We start from the raw sequence: 18,621 nt of genomic DNA, 5'->3' as shown, positions 1-18,621 counted from the left end.
ACACTATTTCCCTCTCTAAGGGGGAAGCTGGCAGGGCCGATCTGAGGTATCGGTGAGGGGGCATCTCTTCGAATTCCAGCTTGTATCCCTGAGACACAATATCTATTGCCCAGGGATCCACCTGGGAGTGAACCCACTTGTGGCTGAAAGCGTCCTTCCTCTGCCCCTGCCTCGGGCAAGAAAGGACGCACCTCGGACTTTCTTGCCTTTTTGTGATCGAAAGGACTGCATTTGGTAATACGGTGCTTTCTTAGGTTGTGAGGAAACATATGGCAAAAAATTTGACTTTCCAGCAGTAGCTGTGGAGACCAGGTCCGAGAGACCCTCTCCAAACAATTCCTCACCCTTGTAAGGTAAAACCTCCATGTGACTTTTTGAGTCGGCATCACCTGACCATTGCCGAGTCCACAGGACCCTTCTGGCAGAAATCGACATTGCTTTTATTCTAGAGCCCAGTAGGCTAATGTCTCTTTGAGCATCTCTCATATATAGGACAGCGTCTTTTATATGTCCCAGGGTCATTAATATAGTATCCTTGTCTAAGGTGTCAAGTTCCTCAGATAAGGTATCCGTCCATGCTGCTACAGCACTACACACCCAGGCCGACGCAATTGCCGGCCTTAGTAAGGTACCTGAATGTGTATAAATGGACTTCAGGGTACCCTCTTGCTTTCTATCCGCAGCATCTTTTAGGGTGGCCGTATCCTGTGACGGCAGGGCTACCCTCTTGGATAAGCGTGTTAAAGCTTTGTCCACCCTAGGGGAGGATTCCCAGCGTAACCTGTCCGTTGGCGGGAAAGGATACGCCATAAGCATCCGTTTGGAAATCTGCAGTTTTTTATCTGGAGATTCCCAAGCCTTTTCACATAACTCATTTAGCTCGTGTGAAGGGGGGAAGGTCACCACCTGCCTTTTTTCCCCATACATATGAACCCTCTTGTCAGGGACTGGGGTTTCCTCTGTGATGTGCAACACATCCTTAATTGCTATAATCATATAACGGATGGATTTAGCCAATTTAGGCTGTAACTTTGCATCATCGTAATCGACACTGGAGTCAGAATCCATGTCGGTATCTGTGTCAACCATTTGGGATAGTGGGCGCTTCTGAGACCCTGACGGCCTCTGCGACATAGGATCAGGCATGGGCTGAGACCCTGACTGTCCTAAGGTTTCAGCTTTATCCAACCTTTTATGCAAGGAATTAACATTATCATTTAGAACCTTCCACATATCCATCCAATCAGGTGTCGGCGCCGTCGGCGGAGACACGTCATTCATCTGCACCTGCTCTGCCTCCACATAGCCTTCCTCGTCAAACATGTCGACACAATCGTACCGACACACCACACACAAAGGGAATGCTCTTTTTGAAGACAGTTCCCCCACAAGGCCCTTTGGAGAGACAGAGAGAGAGTATGCCAGCACACACCCCAGCGCTATATCACCCAGGAATCACACAGTAACTTAGTGTTAACCCAGTAGCCGCTGTAATAATGATTTTTGCGCCTAATTATGTGCCCTCCCTCTCTTTTTTACCCTCTTCTACCGTGTATCTGCAGGGGAGAGCCTGGGGAGCTTCCTCTCAGCGGAGCTGTGGAGAAAAAATGGCGCTGGTGAGTGCTGAGGAAGAAGCCCCGCCCCCTCAGCGGCGGGCTTCTGTCCCGCGTTTATGTACAATATTATGGCGGGGGCTCATAAATATATACAGTGCCCAACTGTATGTATGTCAATCTTTTGCCAAGAGGTCCTAATTGCTGCCCAGGGCGCCCCCCACTGTGCCCTGCACCCTTACAGTGACCGGAGTATGTGGGTGTATGTTAGAGCAATGGCGCACAGCTGCAGTGCTGTGCGCTACCTCAGTAAAGACTGGAGTCTTCTGCCGCCGATTTTGAAGTCTTCTTGCTTCCCCCGGCTTCTGTCTTCCGGCTCTACGAGGGGGACGGCGGCGCGGCTCTGGGATCGGACGACGAGGGTGAGATCCTGTGTACGATCCCTCTGGAGCTAATGGTGTCCAGTAGCCTAAGAAGCAGGACCTATCTGCAGAGAGTAGGGTTGCTTCTCTCTTCTCTGTCCCACGATGCAGGGAGTCTGTTGCCAGCAAAGCTCCCTGAAAATAAAAAACCTAACTAAAATACTTTCTTACAGCAAGCTCAGGAGAGCTCACTGAACAGCACCCAGCTTGTCCGGGCACAGATTCAAACTGAGGTCTGGAGGAGGGACATAGAGGGAGGAGCCAGAGCACACCAGAGTCTAAATTCTTTCTTAAAGTGCCCATGTCTCCTGCGGAGCCCGTCTATTCCCCATGGTCCTTACGGAGTCCCCAGCATCCACTAGGACGTTAGAGAAAATAAATTGAAACATTGACAACTCATGCTTTAAAGTCCTGCAACTTAGCATCTATTGTTTCTACCGGAGGGCAGCAAGGCCAGTTGTGAATAGAGAGGCCAATCCCGAGATTGGGAGTGGGATCTGTGGGATCCCGGCCCCAAAATATCAGGGTTTGAATCCTGGGATTGGCGCTTCCAATCACGGGATTATACTGCGTATGCGCAGTTCCCTGCTCCACTTCCCCCGGCAGCTTCTCTTCCGAGTGTGTGTAACCCTTTTTTTAATATATATACGTGTATACTAGCCCAGTAGGCGGTGCTAGGCACGCCACTCCAGTCGTGCACCCCCTAATAAAATGTGCTGCGCACGCCTATGACTATAATATGTATAATTGTTCATAGAACACAGTCCATGCATTGGCCACATTTGGATTAGTGATGATTATGAGCAATTAGAGATGGACATTCAGGAGCAGTCGGGAAGAAAGAGAACAGCGTGTCAGTGCTTGTTCTATTATAGCTGGACAAAGTGGCAGTATTGCTATACACATGCCATACATGAGAGAAATATGTACATGTCTTACAGAAACTTCCAATGCATAGGATACATTAGTTCCGCTGTTTCCTAAGAGTAAAACAAATGCACTATGGATTAAAAAACACATTACTCATACTCTGCTGCCAAGTGCTTTTGTAGTCCAGAGTTGGGAGCAGAGTCATCTCCAGATGTGAAGTTGCAGCACAGTTCAAAATTCAAATAGGGGAACCACACCTACCCCTCACCCCCACCCCAGACGCTTTCAAACTCTCACTGGCAGTTGGTGTGGCTCCCCTATTTGAATTCTGGAGCTGCCTCTGGTCGGGAAGATGGGGTACATGGGGCCAAAACTTTTACCACTGGAACCAAAACATTGAAGTTTCATCATTTGATTCCTAATCCCATTCTAGGATGGCTCTCTCCCTTACATTCCTTTCACACCGTCGTTTTGCCTAGGTTATTGCCGAGATAACCTGGATTACGGCTTGTTGTGAAAGGGTCCAGTGACTTGCCATTTCAACCCGAGAATAACCCAGGTCGGAGCCGCAGTGTGAACAGAGTCTATTCCAGGTGTGATCCTGCTTCGAAACATGTTACAAATCCCAGGTCTGACCCGGATTTGTGCTCTGAAAACGGTAAGAATGACATAACCCAGTGGTTCCCAATCGCAGTCCTAAAGGCATCCCAAAAGTCCAGGTTTTAGGGATATCCCTGCTTGTGCAGATGCTATAAACAAACTGGGAGGTTTGTGAGGTACTAATTAAGTCACCTGTGCCTACGCATGGATATCCTTAAAATCTGGACTGTTAGGGTGTCTTGAGGACCGTGTTTTTGAACCACTGACATAATCAATCAATGAAGCAACATTGCTATAGTTGCAAATGCACTGTTGTAGTTTCCTTTGTCAGTCTGTGTCCAGTATGTTATGGAATTAACCACTTAACTGGCTAATATTTTGTACAAAAGCTGCAGAGAAATTGTTGTTGTGTTGTTTATTATGATTGAATTAGGTCAAGGACATCTAATTAAAATGTATCCAACACAATTTTAACAATTTATTTATTTCAAATAAAAAAATAAAAATATATATATGTATCTCTATATCTCTCTCTCTCCTCTCTCTCTCTCTCTCTCTCTCTCTCTCTCTCTCCCTATATATATATATATATATATATATATATATCATAAAAATATAATTGTTTTTATTAAATGCATAAACTTGAACTATAAACACACTTTTAATCTAGTTGGGATTTATCACCAGTTATTTATATAAACATATTCCGCAACACTTTACAGAGAATATTTGCCCATTCACATCAGTCCCTGCCCCAGTGGAGCTTACAATTTATATTTCCTATCATATGTACACACATTCACACTAAGTTTATTTTAATTTTTTTTTAGGTGGGGGAGGGGGGGGGGGGGGCAAACAACCTATCGGTATATTTTTGGATTGTGGGAGGAAACCAGAGTACCTGGAGAAAACTCATGCAAGCACAGGGAGAACATACAAACTCAACACAAGTTAGGGCCATGGTGGGAATCAAACCCATGACCTCAGTGCTGTGAGGCAGTAATACTAACCATTACACCATCCATGCTAATTTAGCCAATCTTAAATTGTGGTCACGTATTGATATTCTTGATCAACTTGAAAATATTGCATCGGACGGATATGCTGGACATGTGTTCCATCATTTGGGAACAAATGGCTAGTTGTCATTTGTCCCCATACATTACCAGATTTTTGTCCCAACCAGTCAACTAGTTGGAATGATAATCTTTAGATGTGTGTCCAGTTTACTGCAGCAACTCAGGTCAATCTGCTTTAATATACGTTCTGCATTCCTGTTTAGAATTAAATGGTTAATAGTAGGTGGTAATAATGGCCTGGATCTCAGCTGATTCTAGTTAATTTGGTTGCAAATATCTATATGTGTAGACTGTGAGGGGAAAGGAGGAAGCTGTGTTTCCAGAATGGGGCAGTGGGCAGTGTTGGTGCTGTGGCTTTCTTGGGTCACTTCTCTTACAGGTCAAAATGGTAAGTGATTTGCAGTAAATTCTAAGTATCTGGTACTTGTGGCTGATAAATCACTTAATGTTGGATGTCTGTGAACTAAAACTACAGGTTTCTGATATAAGTGGTTGAAATATAATTTGCTGATTTTTGATGGGACGCTGGGAAATGCTTAATTCTGGACTAAAATCCTCTGTTCCTTTTTTTTTTTTTTTTCTGCGTTTGCTTAAAACTGGTAATGGCCAACACAAAGGGCCTTCCTAATCTATAAAGTCATAGTATAATCAAGTTTCTGATCGTGAAGTGTTGTATGTCATTAATCTGTGTTGGTTATATTGACTGACTATCCTAGTGTTTGAGGGACAGCCCTGCCTTTTTGGTAATGGAAAAGTGTGGCATTAAAGAAAATTACTATATTTGTACTTACAAAACTTGCTTTGAGGGTTTTTCCATAAATATTACACCATTTTAGTATACTTTTTAATTGGCTAACTTAGTGCAGTTTATTTATAAAATGGTTCCCATACCATTCCTCCCCCCTCCCTCCTTCTGCAGCTCCAGACAAGACTGTGTTCTATACCTGCAATAACACATTTGTAAGTGTTTCTGTTAGAAGTGACCCACTTGGGTCAGGGATGAAGCTGGATCCTGGAAGCCTGACCCTGGGGAGATGTCCGGTATCTAGTACCAGTGCTCTTTATGGATTCCTTGTATTTGAATACCCCCTCTCTGTCTGTGGGTTCTCCAGAATGGTAAGACTTTGTTCAAGATTCTGGAAGTGGCATAAATGTTTAGCCATTATGAACTGAACGAAATAAGTGTTTCTTAGGGCTACTCTAGTCCATAATGCTGTAAGGAACTAATATTGCAGGATACTTCAGTTCAGAAATTGATCTCACTAAAGGGAGTTTAACGGTTTAATGCATGGGTCTTCAACCTGTGGCCCTTCAGCTGTTGTGGAACTACACATCCCAGCATGCCCGGACAGTTTTGCTATTAAGGTATCTTTTAAACTGAGGCTGGAATGTGTAGCCCTAAAACTGCTGCAGAACTAAAGGTTAAAGACCTATGGTTTAATGGATGCCCAATGGATTAGCTCAATTGTTCTGGGTGCCCATTAATTACTGTGCTTGTCACACCCAAATAGGCCGGTTCATGCTGCAGGTTGCCTCTAAACTACTGGTTAGAGAGCCCAACCTGCAGAGTTTTCCTAAATTTGCACTCCCCCTCTGCAGCACTGAATCCAAATGGAGCAACAATTGCATTACTTCATCAGGCATCCTCTAGTGACAGTCAAAGGGATAAAAATTAAATTTTTTGAATATTGGTACTTTATCACCATGGGAATGTATCTTTTCAAGACTTAGTACATTTGCCCCCCCCCCCCTGTTTTGTTTATGTAGCTAATTTTGAAAAATCCTACGTTTGCCAAATAGTACCTCATCAACGAATGTGCCATGTAGAAACGAAGCAATATTTATCTTGATATGTATTTGAATTTATGTATTTTCAACTTCATGCTGAAATTAAGACCTACAGAAATACTTATTCTCTTCTATAGTGGTTCTGGATAAAGGCTGAAGTGGGGGAAAAAAAACTGTTCCTTGCTCTTCTGGCTCCCACTGTAGTTAAGACTGATAACAGTAGCTTCAAATGCTCATTGACCATCAGGGACAGTTCTAATGGACATGGGAGTTTTCACTCTTCCAAAGCACCCATCCCTCTTCAATAATCCACATCTCTCTCAAGTACATAAACTAGGGGAATATCTCGTATGGTTAGAAAACGGCATTAAATGCCTCCAATGACCTGCCTCCCAAACATTCCCCTCTGACAACCAGTCTAATTAGAAGTCCCACTACATCAGTCCTCCTCCCCTCCCCCATCTGGCTCTTAAACAATAGACCAGGCATTCCCAACCACGGTCCTCAAGGCACACCAACAGTGCAGGTTTTAGTGATATCCAGGCTGCAGCACAGATGGTTAAATCAAAATAACTGAGCTACTAATTAAGTCACCTGTGCTGAAGCCTGGATATCACTAAAACCTGCACTGTTGGTGTGCCTTGAGGACCGTGGTTGGGAATGCCTGCAATAGACCCTTCACAATCTTAGAATTGCCCTGTCTTCAACAAACCTCTACCATAATCGATGATGAGCTCCATTCCACTGACTTGTCATCCAAATGCTACCACAAATTTGCTGGGGGAGGACTTGGATGAGACACAAAATGGGGAAGAGTTCAGGGAGAACATGACTAAGTTTCATATGTTAAACTAATAGAACTGGCATGTCATAATGTGTATATGGGGAAAGGGGGGTATGAAAAGTGAAAAAATCAACAGTGGTAGGTATATTCCAAATATAGTACTGAAAAGTATGTGTATAAATAAAAAAAATAAAAAAAAAAATAATTCCTGGAACCAAGCATATAACAGGCCTTGACACAGTTTGTAAACTAATAGAATAACAATGTGTGAAAGCAGAGTATTGCGGTATTAGAAAATAATAAACCAAACAAGGTTATTTTGGCAGTAGTCCAACATCAATATTATAATACCCTGATAAAATAAGATATCAATATGTGTATTGATTTATTATGGTATTTCAGAAAAATAAACACCAAAATTTATGGCAGTAATATAGCATCAATGTTTAAATACAGTCATGATTATACTGGATTATCCCAATGTGGTGACCCAGTCCCAAAATAAATGGTGTTAGAAGGCAGGGAATTGGTATGTGTCAATGTAAGCTTTATGGTCATTTTGTGGAGGTTGCCATATGCAAGGGCTCTTTCCTTTACATCTGGTAGAGCTGCCCTTAGCTTGTGACACTGGGTCCATGATACAGTAGTTGGTCTATCCACCTTCTGTTATTTCCCATCCCAAACGCATTATTTCAGTGGCCACCTGTAAAATTGCTGTGTCTTGGAAACTCCTTCCTCCCACTCTCCAAGCTATTACATCTAGGCCAGGCATTCCCAACCACGGTCCTCAGGGCACACCAACAGTGCAGGTTTTAGTGATATCCAGGCTGCAGCACAGATGGTTAAATCAAAATAACTGAGGTACTAATTAAGTCACCTGTGTTCAAGCCTGGATATCACTAAAACCTGCACTGTTGGTGTGCCTTGAGGACCGTGGTTGGGAATGCCTGATCTAGACTATGGCACACATCAGTTGGAATTGGTTGCCAGTATTCTCCAAATACTCCTTTAAGAAAACTTGGTAACCATGGGCCTCTTAAGAATATCCAGAGCTGCTCTGACAGAGAATACTGGGTCTCCCATACCTATGAACTGGTTTTTATTTGATTTTAGTTCCTCCTTGGATCTTCCCGCCCTATGACCCCATTACATGTAGTATGCCACACTGGCAACTTGTATGTCCTCCCTTCTTGTGACATTAAGTGTTTTCGGTTAACAGTGGGTACTGGCTTCCCTATTAATTGGTCCCTTTGTAGGTCTGTTTATTTTGACTGTACCCAGGGCAGTAGAGAGCCGGGCGAGGTACTTCTCAGGGGGTGTGGTCATGCACTCTTAGAAAAAATGACTGACTGAAAAATAAATAAGTGGTGTATATTAAGCACCTCCATGGTCACACTGCAGCCCAGCACACAGAAGCATGTGCAGGGCTGAGGAGAAAAGCTGCTGCCGCTGCCATGGAAAGGGGGCCTGGGCCAGGGTAACCTGCACATCTCCTCCCTCCTCTGCACCACTGACTGTACCAAATGTTTCCTGAATCTTCAATGAAAAATAACAAGCAAAGTGGTATTTTATATGGTGAAAAGGTGTAGGAGTAACTGGTGTTCTGGGCAGAAAGCTTAGCTAGGTATTGAACCTGATGTGTGGCAGATATTGACATTCATATTTAAACCACAAGAGCTGTTGTAGGCCTAGCTCAGGGTTCAGTGTGCCAGCTAAAATCTAGTTAATATCTCTGTTCTTAATTTCTAGAGATGTACATATTTCTATGAATTCAAACTACATCTAGCATACATTTTATAAAACAATGCACACTGAAATATACATAACTACAAACCAGTTTACATGAGTAGTAAAAACATTGAAAGTGTAAATATTATCCATGAAGACTGACTCGTCAAACATGCATGTTAATAGCAAGACCATACACCAAGTCGGCTTTATAGGGAAGTTGTTTGGGTTAGGATAACTGATGCTTCTAAAGCGGCATCTGGCGCTTGTACTGGGGTTTGCCTACCCATGTTCTGCTAGCTGATACAATTTATCTTCTGGCAGGAGCGATGGTAAGACATGTATTGGCTTATAAGTTTAATATTAAAGAAACTTTTCACTAAACAAGGGGGAATCCCTACACATTTGTCCTGACTCCAGAGGAATAATGGTGAAAGGCTTCAAACTGAAGATCTTCCAGAGAAGCAAGTGCTGTATGTTAGTCATTCTATAATTACACTTGGTATTCCTGAACCATGTACAGTAGGACTATATCTATGGCCTAATGACCTGCTAGACTGCATAGAAGATCACTGGCTTCTCAGGTAAACGAGTAGAAATTGTTTTGGTCCAATATATTAACTTGTTCTTCTTTTTTCAGACTTATGGGAACATTGTGAAATATTTTGTGAACCTGGTATACCAACCTACTAATGTCGGTGCAAGTCTGTTTTCTCAGCCTTTTACAACTCAAATAAGCTGCATTTTGAACACGTGAGTCACTTGAAGCCTTCACTTGTTTTTGGCTTATGGAGCAAATCCCCCCCCTTACCCACATACCTTCCTTTGTCAGGGGTCCTCTTTGTTCTAGGTAAAATATAAGATGTTATGATGTATGCGCTGGTGTAGATTGTGGTCTGTTGGGTTATAAACATCGCTGTAGAAAGAAATGGATATGGTTGACTGGAACTGACAATTACTGCATATAAAAGCCTCTTCAAACCATAGTGTTACTTTTTTTTTTTTTTTGTTTAAAAGTAGAGTTGAGTGTATTAGTCTATCCTATTCCATTAGCTTTATTTGAAGGTGTGTTGGGCTCAGTTGTGTGGTGAAGGACAGTATTTGCTTTGGTTTGTCCAAATATTTATAATTGGCAGACACCAGACCCAGGGAGCCACAGAACAGTTTGAGAACCACTGGCATATAGTATGAATTGGAAGACAAAGCATTTAACTTTTTAAAATCTAGCAAAGCAGGGGAGTCGGAATGTAAGGAAACCATAGAAGGTAAAACTACATAGTGTGTATGTATACCAATTTTATAACTCTTCATAAATAAGACCAGTCTTCAATTATAGATCATCCATGGGTAACCTGGCAACAATTACAGGGCTTCTCCTGATGCCTTCTGCAGGAAATGCTAAGTCTTTTGGAGTATGGGAACGAAGTAGGGGCACAAAACTGGTTTGGTATGTTTTACCACAGCATGAGTATACTGACATCAGCATCCTGAGTGGTAGAATGTATGTGGGGGTGGGGGGCAGCTGGGATTCTGATGAGTGGTATGCTAACAGCATACCCACAGCTGTTTCCTGCACAGCATTATCACAATGACAGAGTTTAGTTGTTTTTAAACGTTTAACTACTGGAAGTACCTAATTGTGAATGTTAGAGGTCATGGTGGTGCACCTTAGCGTTACTGTTGCTTCTCATTGGATTACATTAATAAAACTGTTTTATAACTTGACATTGCTCAAATACAAGTTTGGTCTCGCTCCAGTTTTGCTGCTATATGATGGCAATAAAGGTGTAGGACACGTTACGTTTCTAATAAGTGCCCCAACAGGACATGTTTTCCATGCAGGTGACTTGCTCTATGCTGGATCTGTGATTATTCCACACGTTTCCAGATAGAAATTCAGAAAACATGGCCTGTTGCTGGTACTTGACTGTACCTGACAACCCTGGTTAGTAGGGGAAAAACTAAGCATGGTGGCTAATTGTTGTGCATGGGAAAAGACCATGAAGGGGTGGCGTCAGGGAAATGGGTGGCATGATCAGGACGGCTGCAGGACATCGCATGCAGCTGCTCCGATCAAAGATGACAGTGGCCCTCCTGTTGCGACCGCAATTTCAGCATGGTTGCAGGGGGTTGGCGGCGGGTAACATGCAAGGTGGCATTTTCCTGCCATGGTCAGGCCCCAGCATGCGAGCAGAATTTGCAATCCTTAATGAATAGGGTCCATGGTACCCAAGAAACTGTTTTTAAACACTATGCCAACTGGTTCTAATCAGTGGGGGAATGCTCCCTCATTCTAATCTATATAGCCATTCTATGTTAAGGCCCCAAATATCCCTGAGACGTGATGCTGGCAATCTGCTTGTGAGATATCCGAGATATGGCTGGCACAGTATTCCCTATGATGGCCACTATACACTGTGGCAATTAAACATACCAGCTGAGAAAGCAGAGTTCCTAAAAGATTTTCTGGCAAAGGGACTGATGTGAATGACTAAATACTTGCTGTAAAGCACTGCAGAATGTGTGGCTAATGACTAGAAATTGTTTTCAGGCATCAAAACTGAGTGTTTGAGCCTAAGGGCGGTATCCAATTCGGTGAATAATCTGCTGCGAAAAATGGCTGGCTTTCGCAAGGGTTCCAGATTATTTTCCAGATATTTTTCAGGCAGCACAGCGGGAAAATCAATCCAGTGAAACCAGTATGTTTGCATCCCCGATAAGCCTTGCTGGCTTTTTGGGGACTGAATCCAGTAGCCAGTGTTAATTGGATACCCCCTAAATGTTCTGTCACTTGATACATGTATCATTTTACAGTTATCATGCTTGTCTAAAGCTAATCATGCAAAATTATTTTTTTAACGTGTTTACAAGTTGTATTTTTTTTTTTTCCTTTCTCTCCCTAGCTCAATGACTCCTACACCAACAGAAACTACAGTGGTTGTTCCAGTGTCTGGAGAAGGGCAACTTAATTTCTTTGCCAGTCTTATGACTGGTAAATATTTGCAATGAGCTATACTGGAGAAACTCGACAAGGGAAATATGACTAAAGCTGGGTACACACTACATATGGATTGCAACACAACAATTGTATAGTGCAGAGTTTTTTCAAAGTGCCACCATTACAGTCCAGCACTGGCATATCTATAATGGGTGCAGAAGGGGCACACGTTGCACCCATTTCTTCTATACTCACCTTTGCGGCATCCATCAGTGACTGTGTGGGCCCCCTCATCTCCCGTAGCCGTCACTGCCGCTGCTAGTGCACTGAACTAGAGACTCAGAAAAAAGTCACGGCGGACATTTTTTCAGAGACCTGCTCATGCGCTGTCGACTCTGGCACTGTGCCGGAGTCTCAGTGCCGAGGGCAATAACAGCGGTGGGGATGGCTACAGGAGAGGAGGGGACCCACACACTAAGTCTGCACACAGGTCCCCTCCTCTCTAGAAACGCCTCTGCAGTCCAGGTTTTAAGGATATCATGTTTGAGGACAGGTGACATTATTAGTAGTAGCTCAGTTTGATTTAAGCATGGATATCCTTAATACTTGGACTGTAACGGCAGAGTTTAGGAAACTCCGGTCTGGTGTCTACCCCCAGTTCATTAAAAAATAAAATAAAAAAATTGTGCTGTTTTTACAGTATCTACAACTATTGGTAAGGCAGTCCAAAACAAAGTAATTCAATCAAAGCATCGTTAGCCCTAATCTGAAGTGTAGTGTCCTAGGTATGTGGTACTACTATTCCATACCTTGCTCCCAGGGAATGAGAAATGGAAATCTTTCTAATAGAAGATCCATCACAACTGTCACACTGAAAATGGGTGGTTTGTTACCTAGAGGCACTTAAATAAAACTTCACATTTTCATGATCTAAACTGTTACATCCTTCATTAGCGTACATGGTGTCTCTGGTGATATCGTCAGGTTTGATGTGCAGCAAATCAAACCTGTCATTAGCAACCGTGGGCACACTCATATCTGGCATATACTCTGAACTGAGTGATAGGTCTGTCTGATCGGATGACATATCTATCTGTGTACCCAGACTTTACTACAGCTTAATTTTCAGGTGGGTTGGAGTATGCAGTCTCTGGTTGCCCCATCACTGTCTTAAGGTACATACACACTGTGCAATGTTACCTTATGATTTCGACTATAGTAAAAATTGTAAGGAAAGTTGCAAATAGGACCATGTCTACACAGCTTGCAATACAGACATGAGCTCCTGTGGTGTCGGTATTGCAAGAAAAAATAGACTGTGCAGGCAAGTCAATCTAGTACATAGTATAGTCAAAATTGGAACTTGAGTCAAAATCTGTGGTTCAGGGCTCTGGGGAGTTCAGGGGAAATAGTCAATATCTCACGTGTATGCACCTAATAATTATTGTTTCCTTTTTAATTGGGTTGTGTGATCTGCTCCTTGTTTTGGATCAGATTCCTCAGTGGGGCTGGCAGAGAGCTGCATCAGGGGATGCCACAGCAGGCTGCTGGGCTTCCCCTGACTGTCATTCTTTAACTCATGCCTAGTAAAGTGCAAACTGAGCACAATGATGCTGAATGCAGTGATCCGAGGGGGGTTTATGCAGATTATTTTATTTTTTACTGAATTTACTCGTAAATAAAATCCAGTTTGACCATATAAAAGGCTAGTGAAGAACTGGACTTAAATACCTGGACTGTTAAATTGATGGATGTGTTCTAGCATGTAACATTTGCCACACCATTTGAGCAGCTTCTGGATCATGGACATTTTTTGTATGCTATCGCCACCTATGCCTATAAGCAAGTATTGCACTGCAACTTGCACATCCAGTCATGTATTTTAGGACTGATAGTATTTCTTGAATTTGTTTTTAGTACTTCAGATGAAAGCACATTTATTCCATTGCAGATGACTTCTCAGACACTTCTTCTACAAAGGATTTTTATCTGGGATCTCCAATTTCCTTGCAACTGTCCGTGGAAAGTACTCATCACATGCCCCTGCGGATCTTTGTAGATGAATGCATAGTGACTCCAACTCCAGTCATCAGCAATACAGGACCAAGCTACAGCCTAATTAACAACCATGGGTAAGTCTTGACAACTATTAACCATGGTCTTCATGAATTGCACAACTCTACAGCCATTTTGCATCTGACATACAGTATATAACAATTTCCTTGTAATTCAATGTGTAGACCCAAAATATACCATCAGAAATTTGATCACATGGTTTAAAAAAAAAGTAAATTTGTAAAGTATTCACAGCAGGTGCTTGGCCTGCCACCCTTCTGCCTGTGCCTAAGGGGTGTGCATCATTCCCAGACTCCACAATCTGTCATTAGAATCTCCCAGAAACTCCTCATCTGTATTCTGCTCAATGTGCTAGCCCTGGGGCAGAACCATCCTCTTTCAAACAGAATGCCATGTTGCTTGCTGGCTCCTGTCCCACTATATTACAAAGAAGCGGCCAGAAACCTATGGTTTTGGAGAGAAAAAAAGTTTAGCTAACTCCATTGGTTGAGCTGCATAAAGCCTTCTGCTTAACATTAAGTTGGGCCTAATGAAGATTTTTGTTAAAGCTCTGGATAAAGGAAGGACTGGCTTCTGGTTATCTGAAGGGGATGCAGTTAATCTACTGGTGGTTAGGAGATGGATGCTGGAATCCTGACAGACGGCGAAATGCCACCGGAATCCTGACCAAAGCTCTGAGTTCTCACTTTAGGTGGTGATCCACCCACCCCCTTCCCCCAACCTGAGGGGGAATATAATTGTGTGGCCCAAAGCGTGAAGAGCACAGCAAGCCCGCGAGGGACTCTGCACTTGCCAACAGGATTGTGGTTGTTGGGTTTCCGGCATTGTTCTCCTGACCACCAGGATCCCAACCACTGGTATTACATATTGGACCCATCTGAAGGAAGTTACCCAAGTTAGGGGGAGGAAGGAAACGTAGCGAGCTGAAATAATACCACGTCCCTGAGGACAGAAACAGAATGGGTATGGAAAGGGGTGACAAGAATTGAATCCTGCCCAATATGTGCCAGTGCTCTTGCAACCATAATCTATTCTAGAATAAGGAAATGTGATATTCAAGAACACATGGAGATGCCTTAACTAGCCACAAAACAAATGCTGATCTGTAAAGTTTCTGCACTTGCACAAGAGCATCTTCATGGTGCATGCTAACTTCACTGCTTGGAACTGCTACATAAAATGGGGGGGGGATGTACCTTTTTGTTTTGTGTAACTTGGAAATGCACATAGTGTAAAAAATGGTCCCATTTTAAGATTAGATTAGCCACTCTAGTATACACCAATGTTAATCTAGTTCTGCTCATATGAACTACAGTAGTCTCCGTTTTGCTTATGTCCAATCGTGAGTGAGGTGCCCTTTTGCTGTCTGACTTAAATTACCTTGTGCAATGTACCTGTAACATATTACTGGTACAATAAAGACATGCTTTCTGTACTGTAATACTGAGAAAGTTACACAGCAGCACTTCTCACAAGGCTCCTCTGGAACACTAAACTGAATATATCCACACCACAATACTACAAAGCAGGTCCCTCTCAATGAATGTTCTCCTAGCCATTTTGAACAAAACAAATCCTGTTTAATGCTTTTAAGTGTAAGATTCCCCAGATCCACCAGCTACTTTCAACTTGGGCAGAATCCTGCAGACACAGCAGTCCTGATAAACCATGTAGCTAATGGTGCATGGTTACTGTCGCCAAAATGTCTGTCTGGTTTCAGGCTTTTACAAACTGTTTCCTCTCCTTTAGTGTGCCCACCCCCAATTCAAAGCTTCCTTCACAAGTGACAGGATAAAATGTGGTGGCTCCATTATAATGTAACCTCTTTAGTATTGATAACTGAGGCTGCAGTTCCACAGCAATATGAAACATGTAGTAAACTAAATGCATCAAAGGAATAGACTTCCAAAGTGCTTCTAATGCTTAGATGACCTTCCATAAGTATATCTTTACAAATATATGTAACTACTATCATGTAGGTTGGAGGAAAAGTCCTTTACTGGTCCATTAGAACAGTGGTTCTCAACCTCTGTCCTCAAGTACCCCCAACAGTTCATGTTTTCCAGGTCACCTAGCAGTTGAATAGCTGTAGTCATTACTCACTGACACATTATAGAAGACCCACAGGTGGAGCAAATTTCACTTGCAATCCTGTGGAGGGGATCTGGATTGAAAGTCGACAGTAACTAGGTCGATCACTATTGGTCGACAGTAACTAGGTCGACAGGGTGTCTAGGTCGACAGGGTCTTTAGGTCGACAGGGTCTTTAGGTCGACAGGTCAAAAGGTCGACATGAGTTTTTCACAATTTTTTCTTTTTCTTTTTTTTGAACCTTTTCATACTTAACGATCCACGTGGACTACGATTGGAACGGTAATCTGTGCCGAACGAAGCAGTAGCGGAGCGAAGGCACCATGCTTGAAGCATGGCGAGCGAAGCGGTGCACTAATTGGGGTTCCCGGTCACTCTACGAAGAAAACGACACCAAAATAACATTAAAAACTCATGTCGACCTATTGACCTAAAGACCCTGTCGACCTAGTTACTGACTACCAAAAGTGGTCGACCTAGTTACTGTCGACTTTCAATACCACACCCCCTGTGGAGACCTGGAAAACATGAACTGTTTGGGGTACTTGAGGACCAAGGGTGAGAACCACTGTATTAGAATATGCTGGGGGATTTTTTTATATATTTTTCTCGTCTAGATTAGCAGCCCCCTTGCAAGCCTCTAATGGATTAATTTCAGCAACTTGAGATTTTTTTTGTATAATTTCTTTCACTTACAACACAACTCTCTCATCCTTGTATTGAACTATGATCAACTGTTTCCTCGCACACAATTAATTTTCTTTTCCCACAGATGTTTTGTGGATGGAAAAGTAGCTGCATCAAAGTTTGTGGAACACTTTCCCTTGGACACAATTAGACTGACTTTCCCAGCTATGAGATTTGTAGATGATAGCGATAAGGTGCATATTCAGACGAATGCAGAAACTAAATGAAGTGTTAAGTATAGAAGTGTGTGTGGTGCATGTTACTTTTTAATAGAGCAAACCAGTAATTGTTTTAGTATTCCTCTTACATTTCTGAACAGATCTACCTTCACTTTAAAGTTGTTGTCTGGGACACAAACACTGTAACTGAACTGAGGAAGGCGTGTTCTTACTTAAGCAATGGGTGAGTCATGACTGTTCTAATCCTGAATTAAATTCTATAAAATGGTTTCTTATGCCATGTAATTTCTGCATTTAGCTTTAGTTGTAGTCATACCTTTTCATATAGAGGATGCTGGTCTGTTACACGTATTCATTCATGCCATAGCCGTACCAACAATGTAACACCTTCATATTTTCAATTTAACTCTTAAGTCCGTACACACGGAGCGATTTTGACTAAGCGATATTTATCTTGAACTGGAAGTAGGAGATTGACTAACTTTACCAGCAATTTTGACTAATTCATTTAAATAGGGGGATGTTTTCAATTTTCCAGCGGGTTGAAATTGACTTGTCTGTTTCATAGCAATAGTGACCTGGCGGGATGCACATAACTATCGCTGGCTGTGTACATAGAGCGAAATGCACTAACTTTCTTAGTGATTTTGACTATATAGTCAACATCGCTGAGCTATCACGTGTGTACACACCTTACCTCTGGTCATGCATGTAACTTGGCATGCCAAGATTTTCATTCTTCTATTCTAGGCTGAGGACAATTTGGTAATTGTACTTCTGCCACCATCAGGGCACAAGGTGAAACACACCCACATTAAAATGGAAATGTCAACTGTGACAATTGGTAAAATGTAATTCCGTACACAGGTGGCAACTTCTTGGTAACTCGCAAAGCAGCGTGTGCAACTGCTGTGATTCTGTTTGCAACAAGGCTTCAAGGCGCAAGAGACATGCTGGTAAGTAGAGATGGCTCCTCTTGCAAGACCATATACTGCTGTATTACACCAGGGGTGATGGGTAAAACTTGCCACAGACTGGTCAACTTTTTTTTTTTTTTTTTTTTTTTTTTTCTCTCCACAAAAAGATCCTGGTCTTGTCTACACAATGGTTTTAGGACCCTTCAAAGTATATAGTCCAGCTGTTGGAGGAAGGGAAAACTCTTCTGCTAATGAATCCAAAGTGGAGGTAACAAAGTCGGGTAACTTCCTTTTTCTTTACTAACTCTGCAAATGGCAAGCTACCCCCACAAACAGGTGGTGTCTACAGTGACACTTACATTTGGGGCACAGTGCTTTAGTAGTGACTGGACTTGTCAATGGCAGGAACAAGGAGATGTTATAACTGGCTAGTAAGCATAGATATGCCTAATGAAGTTTTTCTGGTTTGTCCACAGGCTTCCCACTATCGCCGGTAGTTGGAGCACTCTTCCTTGAGCTGGCAGTACTGTTGCTGCTGTCTGTAGGTGTTGTTGTGTATGACCGTGCAGCCAAGCACAAATGTGAAGAGACTGAAAAACGCTCCCTTGTTACTAATGAAACTGACCATTTTAATTAAAGCATCTGTCTACCACACCATATGTAACTTGTGATCATTCTTGGCTATACTGCAGCTATCAATGGCTACATCTATGTTGCTGTATCATTGTCTATGGTACAATTGCATTAAGCCACTTGCACAAGGCAGCATAGAAATGTGAAATGAGGTTAAATATTGCTGATCTCTACAGAGCAATAAGTATGAAATGGTGGTGTGGGGGCAGAAAGTACTCAAGAGGTCAATGTTACTATAGCCATGGTAATCACGGCAACAAACACAGTGGAATAATG

General features: G+C 42.5%; 1 protein-coding gene across 2 annotated transcripts; it reads left to right on the top strand.

Moving 5' to 3' along the window:
* The first annotated feature begins 4,805 nt into the window (after positions 1-4,805).
* On the top strand, positions 4,806-18,371 carry LOC134889565 (zona pellucida sperm-binding protein 3-like). 2 transcript variants are annotated; one of them, XM_063913387.1, is made up of 10 exons: positions 4,806-4,912; positions 5,444-5,640; positions 9,465-9,577; positions 11,728-11,816; positions 13,714-13,894; positions 16,702-16,810; positions 16,936-17,018; positions 17,663-17,751; positions 17,880-17,980; positions 18,189-18,371. In XM_063913387.1, the coding sequence occupies exons 1-10, from the start codon at positions 4,849-4,851 to the stop codon at positions 18,207-18,209; spliced, it is 1,047 nt and encodes a 348-aa protein (XP_063769457.1). In that variant the 5' UTR covers positions 4,806-4,848; the 3' UTR covers positions 18,210-18,371. The 2 variants fall into 2 exon arrangements, with proteins under 2 accessions (XP_063769457.1, XP_063769456.1); XM_063913386.1 differs by having other exon boundaries at positions 17,880-17,993.
* The last annotated feature ends 250 nt before the right edge of the window (positions 18,372-18,621 follow it).

Source organism: Pseudophryne corroboree, chromosome 1 (genome assembly GCF_028390025.1).
Source record: "Pseudophryne corroboree isolate aPseCor3 chromosome 1, aPseCor3.hap2, whole genome shotgun sequence".
Taxonomy (NCBI): Eukaryota; Metazoa; Chordata; class Amphibia; order Anura; family Myobatrachidae; genus Pseudophryne; species Pseudophryne corroboree.
Note: the sequence above shows the minus strand (reverse complement) of the source record. Positions and strands in the feature narration are given on the sequence as shown.